At 31.6% G+C, this 17,919-nt stretch overlaps 3 protein-coding genes and 1 pseudogene across 6 annotated transcripts; 3 read left to right on the top strand and 1 right to left on the bottom strand.

Moving 5' to 3' along the window:
- Positions 1 to 1,155: 1,155 nt before the first annotated feature.
- LOC114177445 (alpha/beta-Hydrolases superfamily protein) lies at positions 1,156 to 2,413 on the top strand. The gene has a single exon (XM_028062783.2). It carries the CDS (start codon positions 1,378 to 1,380, stop codon positions 2,281 to 2,283), a length of 906 nt encoding a protein of 301 aa, XP_027918584.2. The 5' UTR covers positions 1,156 to 1,377; the 3' UTR covers positions 2,284 to 2,413.
- A 2,537-nt stretch (positions 2,414 to 4,950) lies between these two features.
- LOC114175709 (small ribosomal subunit protein eS7) lies at positions 4,951 to 6,963 on the top strand. 2 transcript variants are annotated; one of them, XM_028060494.2, is made up of 6 exons: positions 4,951 to 5,089; positions 5,508 to 5,590; positions 5,667 to 5,740; positions 5,828 to 5,951; positions 6,345 to 6,527; positions 6,687 to 6,963. In XM_028060494.2, exons 2-6 carry the CDS (start codon positions 5,516 to 5,518, stop codon positions 6,804 to 6,806), a joined length of 576 nt encoding a protein of 191 aa, XP_027916295.1. In that variant the 5' UTR covers positions 4,951 to 5,089; positions 5,508 to 5,515; the 3' UTR covers positions 6,807 to 6,963. The 2 variants fall into 2 exon arrangements, with proteins under 2 accessions (XP_027916295.1, XP_027916296.1); XM_028060495.2 differs by having other exon boundaries at positions 4,967 to 5,084.
- Positions 6,964 to 8,422: 1,459 nt separating this feature from the next.
- LOC114177273 (uncharacterized) lies at positions 8,423 to 11,518 on the bottom strand. Of its 3 annotated transcripts, none has more exons than XM_028062548.2 (9): positions 11,146 to 11,518; positions 10,517 to 10,612; positions 10,015 to 10,099; positions 9,596 to 9,717; positions 9,317 to 9,341; positions 9,134 to 9,217; positions 9,016 to 9,045; positions 8,818 to 8,923; positions 8,423 to 8,690 (listed from the first exon to the last, which is right to left on the bottom strand). In XM_028062548.2, the coding sequence occupies exons 1-9, from the start codon at positions 11,236 to 11,238 to the stop codon at positions 8,627 to 8,629; spliced, it is 705 nt and encodes a 234-aa protein (XP_027918349.1). In that variant the 5' UTR covers positions 11,239 to 11,518; the 3' UTR covers positions 8,423 to 8,626. The 3 variants fall into 3 exon arrangements, with proteins under 3 accessions (XP_027918349.1, XP_027918350.1, XP_027918351.1); XM_028062549.2 differs by having other exon boundaries at positions 8,423 to 8,655; XM_028062550.2 differs by having other exon boundaries at positions 11,194 to 11,518.
- Positions 11,519 to 14,405: 2,887 nt separating this feature from the next.
- Positions 14,406 to 17,642, top strand: LOC114176740 (putative calcium-transporting ATPase 13, plasma membrane-type pseudogene; annotated as a pseudogene).
- Positions 17,643 to 17,919: the final 277 nt, after the last annotated feature.

Here is a 17,919-nt window from a genome sequence, read left to right as displayed (position 1 = left end):
AATAAATTTACCGACGAAAAAATATAATCAATTCTGCACGAGCTTACAAATAAATAGGCTTAAGTTGCTATGCAAATCTGCAGACCAAAGTCATTTGACAATTTCTCTCTCTACCCCCATAATTTCAGCCTACACTCCTATATGCATCACAGAACATTATAATTAAAAACTAGTGATTGTAATTTAGCTTTTTTCTAATGAAGTGTCATAAATTTGAAAATAAAAAGGTGACAAACAAAGAGAAGCTATCATATCCTTATCATGTTTAAAAGTTAAGATATTAGATATTAAAAACATAACTAAATTTTAGATTAAGGTGCTAAAGTTAAATTATAGTATATTATAAATTCATAATATAAATATAAAAAAGTTACCGTGTACAAATAAATATAATTGAAATCAAACAGTACATCAGTATAAAAATCTTCCCACACTAGACACCACTGTAGAAGGAAACTTGAAAAATTACCAACTTATACAAAAAATTATTAGTAGCATAAAATATTACTCCATTTAATCCATTTGAATACATTAGTGGGAAAGGAAGGAAACGTAAACAATTGAATACATTAGCAAACATTGATAAAAATTTGCTTGTACATAAGTTAATATTTATATTATTTCAGGTCAATAAAAATGAATATTTAACCAGATGAGCGATATTTGATCCAGTGGGATTGCGGTTGGGCTTTTTTCATAACATTCGCATTTTATACACCGTTCGATTTTGAAAGCTGCAATATACTCACTATAAAAATGAATAAATATTAAAATAAATTACACTTAACCACTTGGAAACATTCTCATTCCACATATAAAATTTTGATCTTGTAAGACTCCTAACTTTAGTTTTGCACTTGTTTAGAAGAAGAACATGGTATTAGTTTGTTATCTAAAATACTACACCAACCTTTTATAGTTTTCTTCTGCATAATTATTACTTTTTCAACTGGGCCGTGTACTTTTTTATTCCAATAAAGTGCAAAAGATTTAAAATATTACTTTATTTCCATATCATATCTTCCTCTCACTGCACTCTCACCTTAATTTTCTCATCTAGCCAAGAGCTCGTACATCGCACATCTTAAAATCTGGACCACAGATATTCTATCAATGAGAAAAAAAAAAGAAACCTTCATTGTTATTTTTTTTCTCATTGGCCATTGTTATGTGGAGAGAAAGCTGCAACTTGGTGCATTTCCGTTAACAATATTCAGTACTTTTTAAAACATTAATCGTAATAAACAGGGTTAGATAATTATGCACAAATTGTAGATGGAGCTAATTCTGTGCGCTTAGTGGGTTGCTTGATTCGTTCATGGAAACAGAACAAGTTTGATTAGAAAAGACAGAGAGAATTTGAATTTGTGGAAGGAAATGGATGTGGCTTCTCTGCAGAGCTCGAATCCATCGCCACTCCTCTCCTCCTCAAACCCCGTCTCCATCCATCGCCCCGCCGTCATTCTACCTGGCTTAGGGAACAATTCCGGCGACTACCAGAGCTTGAAGCAAACACTGAGTGAGAAGTACGGCATTTCCGCGGTGGTGGCGAAGGTCTCGAGGCTGGATTGGCTCCGCAACGCCGCCGGTCTGGTGGACCCCAACTACTGGCGTGGCACTCTTCAACCAAGGCCCGTCCTGGATTGGTACTTGAATAGGATCGAGGAAGCTGTCGAAGAAGCGAAGGAAAGTGGAAATGGATCTGAAACTGAAACCGTTTCATTGATCGGACACTCTGCCGGAGGATGGCTTGCTCGCGTGTACATGGAAGAATTTGGAAGTTCCGGCATATCCCTGTTATTGACTCTGGGAACGCCTCATCTTCCACCTCCAAAAGACGTGGAAGGGGTTATTGATCAAACAAGGGGTCTCCTTCACTATGTTCAACACAACTGCTCCAGAGCTGTTTACACCCCTGAGCTCAAGTATGTATGTGTAGCGGGAAGGTTCATCAAAGGCTCTCGATTTTTCCGCAATTCAGATACCGGACCTGCAGTTTCCACCCAGATTGTTTCTGAAACTTCTGCTAGTGGCACCCCCTCTGCACCCAATGCACCGACATTGCGTGCTCGGTTTGTTGGACAGGGATACAAGCAGGTTTGTGGAGAAGCAGAAGTGTGGGGTGATGGTGTTGTGCCGGAGGTATCGGCTCATCTGGAAGGTGCGCTTAACATTTTCTTGGATGGAGTTTATCACTCACCTGTTGGTGCAGATGATGCGACCAGACCGTGGTATGGTTCGCCTCAGGTGTTGGACCAATGGGTGCAACACCTTCTTAACTGACTTCATCTAAGGAATGTCATTTTGTTCCTAAATGTCTTTCTTCTATTTCAGACATTGAAGTTGGTTACTGTTTAATCTACCGGGAAATGTGTTTTTTAACATTTCTGTAGTATATTTGTGTGTTTATCGATTTTTTTCTCCCAATCTGACCTTATTAACTGTGTTTGTTGATATGGGAATGAATAGAAAAATGAAAGAAACACGAAGAAAGAAATAGGAAAGAGTGAAATTATTTTGAAAAGATGTGGAGCCTAGCCTACCCATTGGAAAAAAATTGACAGATGAAATGTGTTTGGATTTGGAAAGAGAAGAATTGAAAGAAAGAAAAGAAAAGAACGAATGTATGTTGATATCTAATAACTCATTAGTCGTTAGCCAGTCTAAAATGAGGTGAGGTCGTTGGAAGACGAATTCAAAGTTCTAACTCACTTTTGTCTACATTATTTTTAATTTTTTAATTAATATTTAAAATATTTACAGTATATTTTATATATATATATATATATAATATTTTAAAAATATACCGTAAATATTTAAAATTTTAATTAATTAATTTATATTTTTTATATTTTTACGAGTTAAATTATCTAAGTGTATCTAAACCTGAACCATCACATCGAAACATGTACTGTCATCTTTAAAAAAGGAAGTATAATTTTACTAAATTTTTTAATTAATTTGATTGATAAATGAATTTACAAAAATATATATTAATAAATTACCGAAATTATCTATTTAATTTTATTTTAATCATTATCACATGTGCGTTTATTCTTATTTTATGATAAAAATAAAAATTATGAATTATTATTAAACTAAAAAAATATTATTAAACTTATTCTTAAATTTATTTTGATTATTATTATTACTACTATTACTACTTTTTACTAGTACTGTTTTCTGATTTTATTTCTGTTACTATTATTATAATTTTAATTTTTATAAAATATTATTAGTTTATGAGTTTATTTTACTTGTTATTGGTATTTTTAATTTTTTTATTACTATTATTATTAATATTGTTGTTATATGAATTTATTTAAATTATTATTAATATTTTTATTTTTTACTATATAAATTTATTTATTTTATTATTATATTTATGTAATATTGTTTTTATTATATAAAATTATTATTATTATTATATATTATATAACTAATTACGTATAACATAATCGATTATATATTTTCATATATAATATAATTTATAGATTAAGTTGCTCTCATAATTGATTTAAACTATGTAAATTATGTAGTATAATACGAGAAAACAAATATTTTATCATATTTTTCACTTTTCTTTTCACTTTTTTTTTTTCCACATCTTAAATGGTGAGATGAAACATAATCTTCTTAACAAAACTATTTTCTTTTTCAAATTAGTGGATGGAAACAGAAGAAAAACTTCATATTCCTTTTTTAAGGAATAGTACTTACTCTCCGGGAATGAACATACCTTATCCTATAGTCCAAATCTGCCTTCCTATATTATTGTTATAAATAACAGTATATACATAATAGGGATAATAATAAAATAAATAACAATATATTCTTTTAAAATTATAAGGTATTTTAATTTTTTTAATAAAATAATTTTACTTCACTCTATTTATTTATATCTATCTTCACCTAGGGTGACAAAACAAAAAGGATCCAACAAGTGAGTCATTCAGTCCATTCAAAGTACTAGGGGTGACAAAATAAAAAGACCAAACAAGTGAGTCATTCAGCATACAGTCGAAAATTCCAATTCAATCCGTCTAGTTCATTAATTTGGTGGATAAAGATATGGACCAGCTTCTTGATCTGTCTTTTTCTTAATTAAAAATTTATATAAAATATAATTTAAAATATTAATTCTTATATATTATGTTTTTCAAAATTGTAAATATATAATAATATAGAATTTAAATTATTAACACTTATAAATTAAGTTTCAATTATTATTTATAGTAGAGTAATTTAAGATGTAAATGCAATAATTATTTTATTTTATCCAACTAAAAGTACTAAGTAATCAATTAAAAGTTTAGAAAGTATTTTATATGATTAAATATGTTTTTAATATTTATTTATTTATTTATATATATATATATACTTTAAAAAATTAGAATCAAATTAAAAAAAAAGTGACGGATTCGTGGTTTGTCAAACAATTTATCATTAGTGATCCATTTTTGTCTAACGGATCAACCAGACTTAACAAATTTTTGATAGAACATAAATTGAATCAAAATTGGTCAAATTAACCCATTTTGTCACTCCTATCTTCACCTTATTTATTTATTTATTTTTTATTCATCCTTTCTCCTATGTCTATGTCCACTTCATCATATAAAGATACACAAAATAATATCAAATAAAGATATATTTATAATATCTATTAAGAAATGGTGACAAAATCCGGTATAATGAGCAATGGAAAACTTACTTTTTTATGTATTTTCTAAAAATTATTTTGCTGAGATATTTAATACAAACATGTATTTTGATGAAATGAATGATCAAAACATCAAGGATATTTTAGTCAATAAACAAAGTTCTAGCGAAAGTACTTTTAATAACAAACTGAGGTTGTAATTAGTAAAGATTTTGACAATAACAAAAAGTGTGAGGCCCAACAAGAAAAAACATGCAATATGGACCGCCCACGGGTACATAAAATCCAATCACAGTCGTTCATTCACTCCTTATAAACCGTCTCATCTCGAACCCTAGGGTTTTCCTTTCACTGCGAAATCAACAGAGACTCGCATTCCTACTCTTAGCCGCAGATCTCTGAGGGTTTGCATCTTCTTCAGGTAAGGTATGTCTCTGGAGACCCATTTGCCTCCTTTACGCATTCTGCATACTGATTAACAGTCACTGAAAAGCGGAGCAAAATTTCGCATTTTTATTTTAGTGTATTAGTTAATTTGAATTCCATGATTCGGAGGTTGCAAATAAAATGCGTTAATCCTTAGTTGGGGCGTTGTTAAACAGTTAGAAATTGCTGTTTTCATTTTTACTGATTGGGGTTAGGTTTGTTTCTTGAAATCTTTATGTTCTCTGTAAATTGAAATTATTTAGGGAACGTTCTATTTGATGTCTACACCTATTATGTTTTTGCCTAGGACTTTTATTTGTATGAAATTCCAAGTCATCTACAAGAATTATTAGGTTATTTGGAAGTGAGCGATCCTTAATTTTGTGTAGCCACACTAAAGTTTTGTTGTTTTCTATAGTCTTGAAGATGTATACATCAAGGAAGAAAATCCACAAGGATAAGGATGCCGAGCCAACTGAGTTTGAAGAGTCAGTTGGGCAGGTAACATATTAGTCGTTATCGATTGTTGCTGTTCAATGGCACTTATATCTAATTGTGTTAATTTGTTTTTGTGCAGGCATTGTTTGATTTGGAAAACACCAACCAGGAGCTTAAAAGTGATCTTAAGGATCTCTACATTAATTCAGCCATGTAAGCATCCCCACTATATATCTGTGTTTGTTAGAAATGTTAATTGGTTTTCTCTCTGACTTGTAAATGGCGCTTTACTATCTGCAGCCAAATTGATGTTTCTGGGAACCGCAAGGCTGTTGTCATTCATGTTCCATACAGATTAAGGAAAGGGTTCCGCAAGATTCATGTTAGGCTTGTAAGGGAGCTTGAGAAGAAATTTAGTGGGAAGGTATGTAGCATATTTTTGCTTTCGTATGATTTTAGTATTCTTAATTTAGAATACATTTGATAATATTTTTTTCTCTTTATTAAAAAATAGGAGAATCAACTACAATAGGAGAAATTGTTTCTTAAAAAATGTCTACTAATTGCTTCATGCTAATGAAATAAAAAAGTTGCAGTCCGCATTAAGAGATTGATTCACCTGTGTTAGAGTAGAACATGTTGTCATCAGTTCTTAATCATCCCTGAGAATTGAGTGCAATCTGCCCAATTTTTTTCGGTGTAATAGGCTTGAATTTTCCTTCATGGAATGCTTCTTGAAGATGTTCATTTATCTTTCTTTTTTATATCATGTTTTTAATTTTTTATTGATCCTCTTTAATTTGATTAAAACTTGAAGGATGTTATCTTGGTTGCCACCCGGAGGATTTTGAGGCCACCAAAGAAGGGCTCTGCTGTTCAGCGTCCACGCAGCAGAACTCTTACTGCTGTTCATGAAGCAATGCTGGAGGATGTTGTATTGCCTGCTGAGATCGTTGGAAAGCGTGTGAGGTATAGAATTGATGGATCCAAGATCATGAAGGTATACATAGCTCTTATTGCCACTTCTCCGAGTTACTTTCCTATTCAAATAGAGTTGTAAAAGGTTTCTATGAAGTGTTTTGTTAGTGATGGAATTGAGTATCCATCTTCTAATTTTTGTTGGTGCCTGCTTAATTTGTCTGATTCAATGGTTTTGTAGGTTTTCTTGGACCCGAAGGAGAGAAACAACACTGAATACAAGTTGGAGACATTTGCTGCAGTGTACAGGAAGCTTTCGGGCAAAGATGTTGTCTTTGAGTATCCTGCCACAGAGGCTTAGTTTTATTAATTGCATATGGAGTATGCTGGTTAAAATTTTGGTGACAAATTGACTTTCGTTTTGGGATTTTTCAAAGTACTATTTATGGCTTCTTCGATGTAGTTTTGAGCTTTATTATAATTATAATTCTGAAGTTCATTTGATTCGAAACCTTTAATTATGGTTTCCTCTGGAAGTGAATCTTTTTCATGTGGTTTATTGGAAGAACAAACTGAATTTATATTTTGAGTGCGATTTTTCGTTCTTTAGCCGTATTTTATGAACATAAATAATTCTGCGACCGAAAATGTTTGCTAAAATGACGATTTGGGAATTTGTATTACGGTAAAATATCGTTATTTCGAATTGTATCAATACAAAGGTAAGATCAATTTGCTTTGTTGTTTACTTGTTTTACTTTTTAGTTGTCAGAAAATTGCTTCAAAATATACGTTTTAAATAAATTAATTGCTTCTTAAAGGTAAGATCAATTTAGTTTTCAGAAGAAAGAAAAAATTAATTTCATATTATTCTCTATAACTCAATAGTTAGGGTTGTCAAAGTACGAATCCTCTAATCAATTTGTAAGTTAGAGTGGGTTAAGAAAAGTTAATTTTTCGTAATGTGGTTTATTTAGAATTAATTTATTTAATTCAAAGAGTCAATGAAATGAAATTCGATTGGAGGTGACGTAAAGTGTAATACATTAACACCACCTTTTTATTGTTGTCTATATTATGATTATGATTATTTATTCTTCTTAATATTATATACTTGATACTTTAGTTTGTCTTATTAAGATAAGATATTATTATTTAAATAATTTAAATAATCAATTAATTTGTTTGATATTGTAAGTTTTTATTTTGATTTTCACTTTCATAAATAGGTAGTTTGAATAAATTCGTTTTGAATATATTGCAATTGCAATAAATGCATTAAATTCATTCATAAAAAGTAGTGAATCATTACCAGTGAAGTGGATTAGGTTGATGACAAGAACTAAAGTTTAAAATCTGGCAAATCTTCTAACACTCAAATTTCAGTTAATTTATCTATATATTCAATCTTGTTAAATTTCCTGTAGTTAAATTGTAATTCATAGATCATTTTATTAAATACTTATGCATCGTCAATTGTTAATTAAAACGAAGAGTTATTATTTTTTACTTATGTCATGTTTCTAACCCAAGCTATGAATTAGTTTTGGGAAATGGGTACCCAAACCATCTCTATTTTTTCATACTAATTATAATTTATCAAAATTACTTGTGGTGCACTAAAAAATGAAAACAAATAAACAGAATTGAAATTAAATCATAAGGAAACCAAATTATAAAAGCAATTTTGGATTAATTTCTGAAAAAAATCACTTATAAATCATGCATAAATTACTTTAATTTTATAAAAATATGTTTTTCTCCAACATATTCGACGTTTTTACCTTATAATTGATCACCTTCGATATATGATTATGAATGAAGTCATACTGCTAAAGGATTCTTTTGGGACTGTGTCTCCATATAAATGACCAAAAATGATTTATGAATACAAAAAAATTGACCAACACTTAACATATATAATAAAATTGATAGATTTATATACGAGGTGATAAGAAGAGAGATAAAAATAAAAACTAAATGTGAAATATATATATATATATATATATATGTGTATATATATATATATATAATATATATATATATATTTATTTATCATAAATAACATTTCAGTGGTAATAGAACTTGAAGCAGGAATGTTTGTTCCTGCATTTGCACATAAAAGAAATCCAAAAAGGATTAAAATGGAAGGCATTACTCATCAACTAAGGACAAGTGCAGTCATGACAAGATCACAGCACCCAGATACACTGCTCCACAAAGAAATATAAAAGATATTAAACCCCTGCACAAAGAGTTAAGAATTGGTTAAATAAAACACAACACTGTAAATGTGATTTCAGTTTCAGTTTACCAGTGAGTTCAACAACCTTTTTTTTTGCATAAACAACACAGCAATAAGATATACTCACCAAATAACTCCCCATCCAACACCAGTACAAGGACAAGGGCACACTTCTGCAAACTTTTCTGCATCACTAGAATTTACTCTTCGGGAGATCAGATCGTCGTAGATATCTGCAATGTCATGTTAAAGGGCATTTTAATATTCCATACAGAAGGTATATGTCACACTAAATCACATTAATTCTTTATTTCCAAAAACATACCGTATACAGAAAACAAGCTATTCATTACACCTGCATTTTGATTTTGAAAATAAGTAAATATGTTTTCATTGAAAAGGATCAAAGTATGTTCAAAACAAAAGATTGCTACCGTATTTACCTATGAACAAAATAATGTACCGCAATATTCGAACTTTGGTTGTCTCTTGCAGAATCCATATCACCCCAAGGAACACTATAAATCCTGAGACCTCAATATCCAAACATAAAATATGTTGAAAAACAGATTATACATTCATTATTTGTAACTCATAGAACTTTAGTATGAAGACACATAACATACCAATACAAAGTCCCCGAAGAGTCCACTGCATGCAGAATTGCAGATTAAGAATAAAGGGTCAGTCATAATATAAGGCAGAGATAGTACAATGGATCAAAATCATCTCACTATCTCAGAAAAAATAGTTCCACTTGTCACACACTGGCATAGAGATGCAAGTATTTTATTACTGAATGAAACTGTTCAATCTGTTTCTAAATTTTCATATTCTGAATAGACATTGTAGCATGAAAGGAGAAAGGTCAGGGTTAAAATAAGTGGCCAGTGTCCATCACCTACGTTTTTTGCAACGAAGAGGACAATAAGAAGAGCAGCAATAAAACAACCAGCAGCTATTCTGGCAGTAAGAAGTTTTGTCGATGCAAGTATCAATACCATGCCCCAGAAAGATGAACCAATATCTGAATCAACAACACAAGGATAAAAAACAAATAAGATGAAATGAAACAAAATATTCACAGAAACTAATAGCAATGATGACAGTATTCTACGAAAGCTATAAGCAGGATATGAACATTTACTGCTACGCTGTAGATGATAAGCAATAAGAACAGAAACGATCACATTTATGAGAATAGATTTGATAATTTAGAATGCTATTATATATGTTTATCTGTTGCATCATAGCTGCAAATTAAATTAACATACATGTCAAGGTAAAAAAACTAAAATTTATAAGCAAAAATTTTAGACAATACATCCAGCTGGCAAGATTAACCAATATACGCCTCCACGTGTTTGTGTTGTTCCACCTTCATCAGCATGAACCTGTATTCCTTCTACCTGCAATTAAATGTCAAGTCAAGGGTGCTTAGCTATTCTTACCGAAAAGGATATACTTTTCTGATTTTCAGAAGCAAAAGAAGATTACAATGGTGTATAGAATATCCATAACTGGAATTTTTGATACCAAACTATACAACACAATGTGAGTATAAATTATTGCGAAGTGATGGTAATATGGTATACTCATTTGATTAGCAAATAAGGAAAATTGAAAGAGAGGAAGAAGAGTGTTGTAACATCAGACGAGGGAATCAGAAATCTTAAAAACAAGAGATATTTGAGACAGATAGATCAAAATGTACACTAAAAATCTGGTCGAATAATAAACCAAAACAAAAATTATGTTCTCTTTCAGTACTTAATCAACACAGAAATGTTAATCGAACAAATAAAGCACCAATATTAAACTCTTACATGACCGCAAGTGAGTTTACAAGCAATTGCATGGCTTGCCTCGTGAAGAAATACTGTAACAAGCTTAAAGGGTCTGAGTATGACTGTTCTCCATAGCTGCAAAATGTAGGAATTATAAAAAAGGGGTTAACAACGAAAACATAGGTAACATACTATTATACACCGCATTTATTACAATACTAACATATCAGGAGTTTTGATACAATTACAAACTCCATTCAATAGATGGAGAATACTTGAGTGAATGTTACATTAATAAAAGCACATAACCAACTATTCAGATTCAGGCATTGCAATAGGAATTAAACATGCAGAATTAGGAGAGTTTATCCATAACCGATCTTAATTATGCTTAGCTGAAGCAATTTACGATAGTAAGGGAAAAGAACATTCCTGGTAAGCTTGAATCGTTGACTTTGGAAATAGCAATTCAAATTTAGAAAGGCAGCACCAGAATATACCCATTTACAAAATGGCATTTGATTTTGTTTCAAAAGCAGCACAATGTCAGAAAAGATCTTACCCAAAAGAAATAAAGTTCCCAACTTGGGTCTTACGAGGAGTTGGGTATGTTTAGTGGATCCAATGCAAAGAGGAAAAGAAAGGTGGGAGAGGAGAGGGGTACATACTGCAAGTATAACGACAGTGCAGACACCGACAGTGACCAGAAACACCACCTGTTCGTGGTTGCAGCAGTTGTTGAGCTCCCAGTTGGGTTTCATCAAGTAAAATTGCAAGAAAGAATGAATGAATGAATGAAAGTTGTAGTTATGGTTATTGGGATCTGCAAAATAACAATGCAGTCATAAAAGAGATGATTGATTTGTTTTCTTCAATCTTCCCAATGAAGTTGGTGACATCTGAATGAGGCTGGGTTTGGATCAAAATTAGAAATTTGTAACACTCTCAATCACGTTGCTTCTTCTCTGCTCAAGTATTGGTGGATACCAGAGATAAGTAGCAGTATACAACAGACTCTGTCAAACCTTTTGTGTCAGACTTCTTTCACTTTTCAGCACAAGTTCACTTCTCTTTCTTAAATAGATATAACACATATTAAAATTTTTAATTTAATAAAAATAATTTAGAATAAGAAAAATCTTATTTGACGAACTTTTGACAACTTATATAAAGATAAAATAGTATTAAAAAAACTAACTTTTATATTTTTAGAAAAAAGAGAAAGTAAATAATAGTGAGGATAACATCAAATGATAGTAAAAAAAAAAGGTAATATCAAAATATTATAGTCTTTTAGAATATCTAATCTATAACGATAGATAAAGATATTTCCTATTTTATGTCTTCATCTCATAATATTACTTTTTACTCTTAATTATTTTAAAAATTAATTATTTTATAAATAATTTACTTTTAGTTATTATTGTAAAAACTTCTTTTGTCTTAAATCATTATTTTAAATTTTTTTTTGTACATATTTTATTTTTTTTAATTTTATATTTAACAACTATTTTAAAAATTAATTATATATTTATTATTGATTTTAACTCAAATTTTATGAAAATTAAAAAATACAAACACACATATACGACAATGCCTATATATTCGTTAGTTATATATAATAAGAATGAGATGTCAATTGCGTGGAGAGGATACACATACTAGTCCTCCTTAATATATTCACCATTTAGTTAAATGTGTACTTATTTAAATTTGTATCCGATTTAAATTCGTATTTAAAAACAATTTTTTTTAATTAAGAATTTTGTAATTATATATATATATATATATATATATATATATATATATATATATATATATATATATATATATATATATATATATATAAGGTATTTTGGAAATTAGACTTCAGAAACATATATTCCAAGATATAAATACTATGATATTAGTATCCATCCCATTAAAATGTTGGTATAAAAAATATATATACCGATTACACCGATCAATTTTTTTGACATCTATACGAGAATAATGAGTACAATTGATTATTTTCACAATTAAAAATATAATAACTTTACAAAATATATATATATATATATATATATATATATATATATATATATATATATATATAATCAAATTAATTAATTAATCTGTTATTTGCATTGATATTAAATATAAAAACTTTATTTTGAGTAAGTTTCAATGACACCTTGTAAATGTTGACTGGTCGATGGACTATAACTGCTTTTATAAACTTTTAAATTTATAATTAATACTATTGTTTTTATATATGTAAAATAAGTATTTAATAATTTGATGATTTAATTATAAAATAAAATTTTAAGTAAGCAAATTACAAACCTATATTTATTGTTAACACCATATTTTTGCCGGAGTAAAGTTGTCATCGACTCGACTTGTACCACTATGATATAATGTAGTTTTCAGTTTTAAAAATAAGGACCTTTTCATTTTATTTAAGAAACATATTGCAATTTAATATTTATTTAAAAATTTATGGTTACATTCAGATTTAATTTTTTATTAAAGTTCGTATATATATGTAATGACTTTTACTGCAAAAATAGTAAATAACTGAGAATATCTATAATAATAATAAAAACAACATATATTGCGCATATATCATATAAAATTTTAATTTTAACTACGAGGAATTAATATTTTGATATTATAATATGATATAATATTTAAAAAAAGCTTCTTATCAATTCATATATTCGTATTTTTATAACTACTTGCCAATTGTTAATAAAATAAATGTTGCAAAAATACTTTTATTAAAGGAAACATAATATAAACAATATTTATAAATCTGTAAATTTTAAAATGATAACAAAAGTCTAGCGAAAAGTGCTAACAAGCAGAAGCAAAAGAATATGCTAACAGAAAAAAAGATTATAAAAAAATTATAAATTCAAAAGGCTTTTATTTTTTTCTTTTCTTCATTAATTAGAATCGCTTCTCAATCCCTTTACCTTGAAGAAATGGAGGGAAAATGCAAGGGACTTGAGAGAGACATACATGATTTCAAATATAATGCTAAATGAAAATACAAATTAAAAAAAGAATGCTATATTTTCCTATTGATATATATTAAGATATTATTACAAATTCAAAATCTTATTGTGCATTAATTTGATTTGATATTTATCACTATATTTTCTTTGCTCAAATTTCAATCGTTTCTTAACCCTGACTTAATTAGAGGAGAGGAGTGAAAATACATTTTTTTTAAATACAGCTTAAATATTCCTCTCTGATAAATTTAATTTTATACTAATTAAAAACGTATATTTTTCGTTTTTTTAAACGTCTTAAACTTGTATTTCTATCTGCTTTAAAATCTAGGACAATATTGGTTATTTTATCTAAATTTTAATTTGATTTTTTAAGTAAAGAAAGTAAATTTTTTTAATATATAAAAATTAATAACTGTTTGTTCAAAATGAAGAAAATTTATTATATTTTTTATTTCTGTAAAAGAAACTTAATCGTCATATAAAAAGAAAAACAGAGGAAAATGAAGTAAAAATAAATGCGGATAATATCTTAAAAATGTAAAATAATTCATTTTTATTCGATATTAGCAATTAAAACACTCAAAACAAAAATAAAAGAATAGATATAAGATTACTGCTGAAAAAATAAAAACCAATTAAACACAATATATCACGATAAATGAGTAATATTGAAAACCAAAGCAAACATATAAACCCTGCTATTTATGCGTAATATATGTGTAAGGTGAAGAAAGAAAAACACTGCATTTAACCGACGTAAAAACGCGTTATGATACTTAATGGAATCCGGTGAAGATTTGAAATATGATGAAGGGTCAAAGAAATAACTCGAATTACGCGTAATTTATAATCAGTAACATCGTTTTGATGATAATAATTCCCATATAAATTACCCATGATGGTCACATTGTTGTTTCGTCTTCAAATCCTTGAATCTCACTGAGAGTTATGAACATGGTCAAACCCTGCACGTACCCCATAACATGCAAGAAGAGGTGGAGAATGGCTTTGAATGCGATCACTTTCGTCAAGGCTCTTCTTCAAGTCTCCAACAAAGCTTTCAACATTCAAACTCCAAGGCTCTTGCGCTCATTCTCGTATCTGGCCATTGATGTTGAACAAGACCACGTGCATATCCCACGTGAGAAACCCTTCGACGTTGATCCCAAACTTCTCGGTCGCATGGTAAGGGACAAGACGCTCGAGTCTCTCACCCAATTTGGAGGCGCCAAGGAACTCGCTTCACTTCTTGAAACCGATGTCAAGCGCGGCGTAAGCGACAGCAAGGACGATCTTGATCACCGGAAACGTGTCTTTGGTGTCAACATGTTCACCAAACCTCCATCTAAATGTTTTTTTTCTTTTGTTCTTGAATCTTTTAAGGACACCACTATTATCATCCTTTTGGCTTGTGCTGTGCTTTCTCTTGGCTTTGGGATCAAGCAGCATGGATGGAAGGAGGGCTGGTACGATGGAGGAAGCATCATATTGGCGGTTATTCTCGTCATTGTTGTGTCTTCTGTGAGTAACTTCAATCAATCTAGACAGTTCCGGAAGCTTTCTGCCGAGAGTGAGAACATAGGAGTCGAAGTAGTACGAGGTGGTCGACGCCAAAGCGTGTCAATCTATGATGTGGTGGTTGGTGACATTGCGTACCTGAAGATCGGTGATCAGGTTCCAGCTGATGGAGTGTTTCTGGAGGGGTATTCGTTGAAGGTGGACGAATCTAGCATGACGGGGGAGAGTGATCACGTGAACGTGAACGCTGAGACAAACCCTTTCTTGTTATCTGGCACAAAGATCAGTGATGGTTTTGCATACATGATTGTCACTTCTGTGGGCATGAACACTGCCTGGGGTGAAATGATGGGTTCGATAGCGAGAGAGGTTAATGAGGAGACACCTTTGCAAGGGCGTCTTAATAAATTGACTTCTGCTATCGGCAAGGTTGGGCTGTTGGTGGCTGCGCTTGTTTTGGTGGTATCTATGATACGTTACGTCACGGGAAGTACAAGAGATGATTTTGGTAACCGAGAATTCGTCGGGAGGAAGACAAAGTTTGATGATGTTATGAATGCGGTTGTGGGGATTGTTGCAGCGGCTGTGACAATTGTGGTGGTGGCTATTCCAGAAGGGTTGCCTCTGGCTGTTACTTTGACTCTGGCTTATTCCATGAAGAAAATGATGAGGGATAATGCCATGGTTAGGAGAATCTATGCTTGTGAGACAATGGGGTCAGCAACAACAATCTGCACTGATAAAACTGGTACTCTTACGATGAATGAGATGCAGGTGACTGAGGTTTGGGTGGGAAAGGAGGAAATAGCAGAAGGTGCGCATTTGGCGCCGAGTTTAGTACAATTATTGAAAGAAGGAATTGGGTTGAATACCGCAGGAAGCGTTTACAATACCCCACAAACCTCGCAACCAGAAATTTCAGGTAGTCCAACTGAGAAAGCGTTGCTTTCTTGGGCTGTGGGGGATTTGGGGATGGACATTGATGTAGTGAAGCAGCATTGTGAAATCATTCACGTGGAGACGTTTAACTCTGAGAAAAAGAGAAGTGGGATTTTGATGAGGGAGAAGAGAGGGAGCAACAGGATTGTTACACATTGGAAGGGTGCTGCTGAGATGATATTGGGTATGTGTTCAAGTTATTATGACCAAACAGGGGAAATCATGATCTTTAATGATGAAGAAAGGGTTCAGATCGAGAACATTGTGAAGGGCATGGCTACCAAAAGTTTGCGATGCATTGCCTTTGCCCAAAAGAGCTCCAACGGGAAGGTCTGTGAAAAGCTTGAAGAGACAGAACTAACACTGTTGGGAATACTTGGATTGAAAGACCCTTGTAGGCCTGGAGTTGAAGCAGCAGTTGAATCATGTAGAAATGCTGGAGTGAAGATCAAGATGATCACGGGAGATAATGTGCACACAGCGAAGGCCATAGCCTCTGAATGCGGGATTCTTGATCCTAGTGAAGAATTGGATGGAGATGCTGTGGTGGAAGGGTTTCAATTCAGAAATTACTCGCATGAGGAAAGAATGGATAAGGTTGACAGAATCAGGGTCATGGCGAGATCATCTCCATTTGACAAGCTTCTGATGGTTCAATGTTTAAAGCAGAAGGGTCATGTGGTGGCAGTCACAGGTGATGGCACAAATGACGCACCTGCTCTAAAAGAAGCAGATATTGGACTTTCCATGGGAATAGAAGGCACGGAAGTGGCAAAGGAGAGCTCAGATATTGTTATCCTTGACGACAATTTCTCTTCTGTGGTTACAGTAATCAGGTGGGGAAGATGTGTGTACAAAAACATTCAGAAGTTCATTCAGTTTCAGCTCACAGTTAATGTAGCTGCACTGGTCATAAACTTTGTAGCTGCAGTTTCTTCTGGTAAAGTGCCTCTCACAGCAGTGCAGCTTTTGTGGGTAAACCTGATAATGGATACCCTTGGAGCTTTGGCTTTAGCCACTGAGGAACCTACTGATGATCTCATGAAGATGCCACCAGTAGGTAGAGTTGAGCCACTCATAACTAGAGTTATGTGGAAGAACCTCATTTCACAGGCATTGTACCAGGTTCTGGTGTTGCTGGTTTTACAATTCAGGGGAAGATCAATCTTTGATGTCACTGAGAAGGTGAAGAACACCATTATCTTCAATGCTTTTGTCCTGTGCCAAGTCTTCAATGAGTTCAATGCAAGGGAGCTGGAGAAGAAGAACATATTTAAGGGACTTGGTAAGAATAGGTTGTTCATTGCAATTGTGAGCCTAACTATTGTTCTTCAGCTAGTGATGGTTGAGTTTCTGAAAAAGTTTGCAAGTACTGAGAGATTGAGTTGGGAGCAATGGGGTGTTTGTGTTAGCATTGGAGCTTTGTCTTGGCCAATTGGTCTGCTGGTGAAGTGTATCCCAGTTGTTCGCAAGAAGTAGTAGGCCATGCAAGCAAGCACGTTATTTTGATTTCATGAATTTTTTTATTTTTTTTTCCTTTTGCATGGCACATTGCAGTGCTATTTATAGTTTGTTTGCAGTGCTATTTATAGTTTGTTTTTTCACTTCTTTATTTGTATATAATGCTCTAAAAATTAAAGGGCCTACGTGTGGAGAAATTTTAGCATTGTTATTCATGCAAGTGGATTTTGATTTTGCTGACAGATTTTTTTCTCAGTTCCTAGTGAATCCTTGGACTGTAACAAGTATAACTTGAATTGTAGGAACTATGTTTTAACGAGTAGTAGTAGGCCAAGCAAGCAAGTACAACTTTGTTACTTATTTTTCAGTGTTTGTGTGCTCTGTTTTATTATAATAGTTACTATAAAAAAAATGTAGAATTTAACAGATGACAATAATGTTAGAAAAATCTTCATAATATAATAAATTACATTATGTATTTTATGCTGATAAAGAAAGAAAAGCCTATCTACTATGGGA

The sequence above is a fragment of the Vigna unguiculata genome, chromosome 3 (assembly GCF_037176805.1).
Source record: "Vigna unguiculata cultivar grain cowpea cultivar isolate G323 ecotype 2 chromosome 3, ASM3717680v1, whole genome shotgun sequence".
NCBI classification, from domain to species: domain Eukaryota; kingdom Viridiplantae; phylum Streptophyta; class Magnoliopsida; order Fabales; family Fabaceae; genus Vigna; species Vigna unguiculata.
Note: the sequence above shows the minus strand (reverse complement) of the source record. Positions and strands in the feature narration are given on the sequence as shown.

Coding starts and splice junctions, on each gene's coding strand:
- LOC114177445 (XM_028062783.2), top strand. CDS start 1,378: ATGGATGTGGCTTCTCTGCAGAGCTCGAATCCATCGCCACTCCTCTCC.
- LOC114175709 (XM_028060494.2), top strand. CDS start 5,516: ATGTATACATCAAGGAAGAAAATCCACAAGGATAAGGATGCCGAGCCA. Junction 5,591..5,666: donor TTGAAGAGTCAGTTGGGCAG/GTAACATATTAG, acceptor GTTTTTGTGCAG/GCATTGTTTGATTTGGAAAA. Junction 6,528..6,686: donor ATGGATCCAAGATCATGAAG/GTATACATAGCT, acceptor ATGGTTTTGTAG/GTTTTCTTGGACCCGAAGGA.
- LOC114177273 (XM_028062548.2), bottom strand. CDS start 11,238: ATGAAACCCAACTGGGAGCTCAACAACTGCTGCAACCACGAACAGGTG. Junction 9,046..9,133: donor GTACATTATTTTGTTCATAG/GTAAATACGGTA, acceptor ATCAAAATGCAG/GTGTAATGAATAGCTTGTTT. Junction 8,924..9,015: donor TAGCTTGTTTTCTGTATACG/GTATGTTTTTGG, acceptor ATGACATTGCAG/ATATCTACGACGATCTGATC.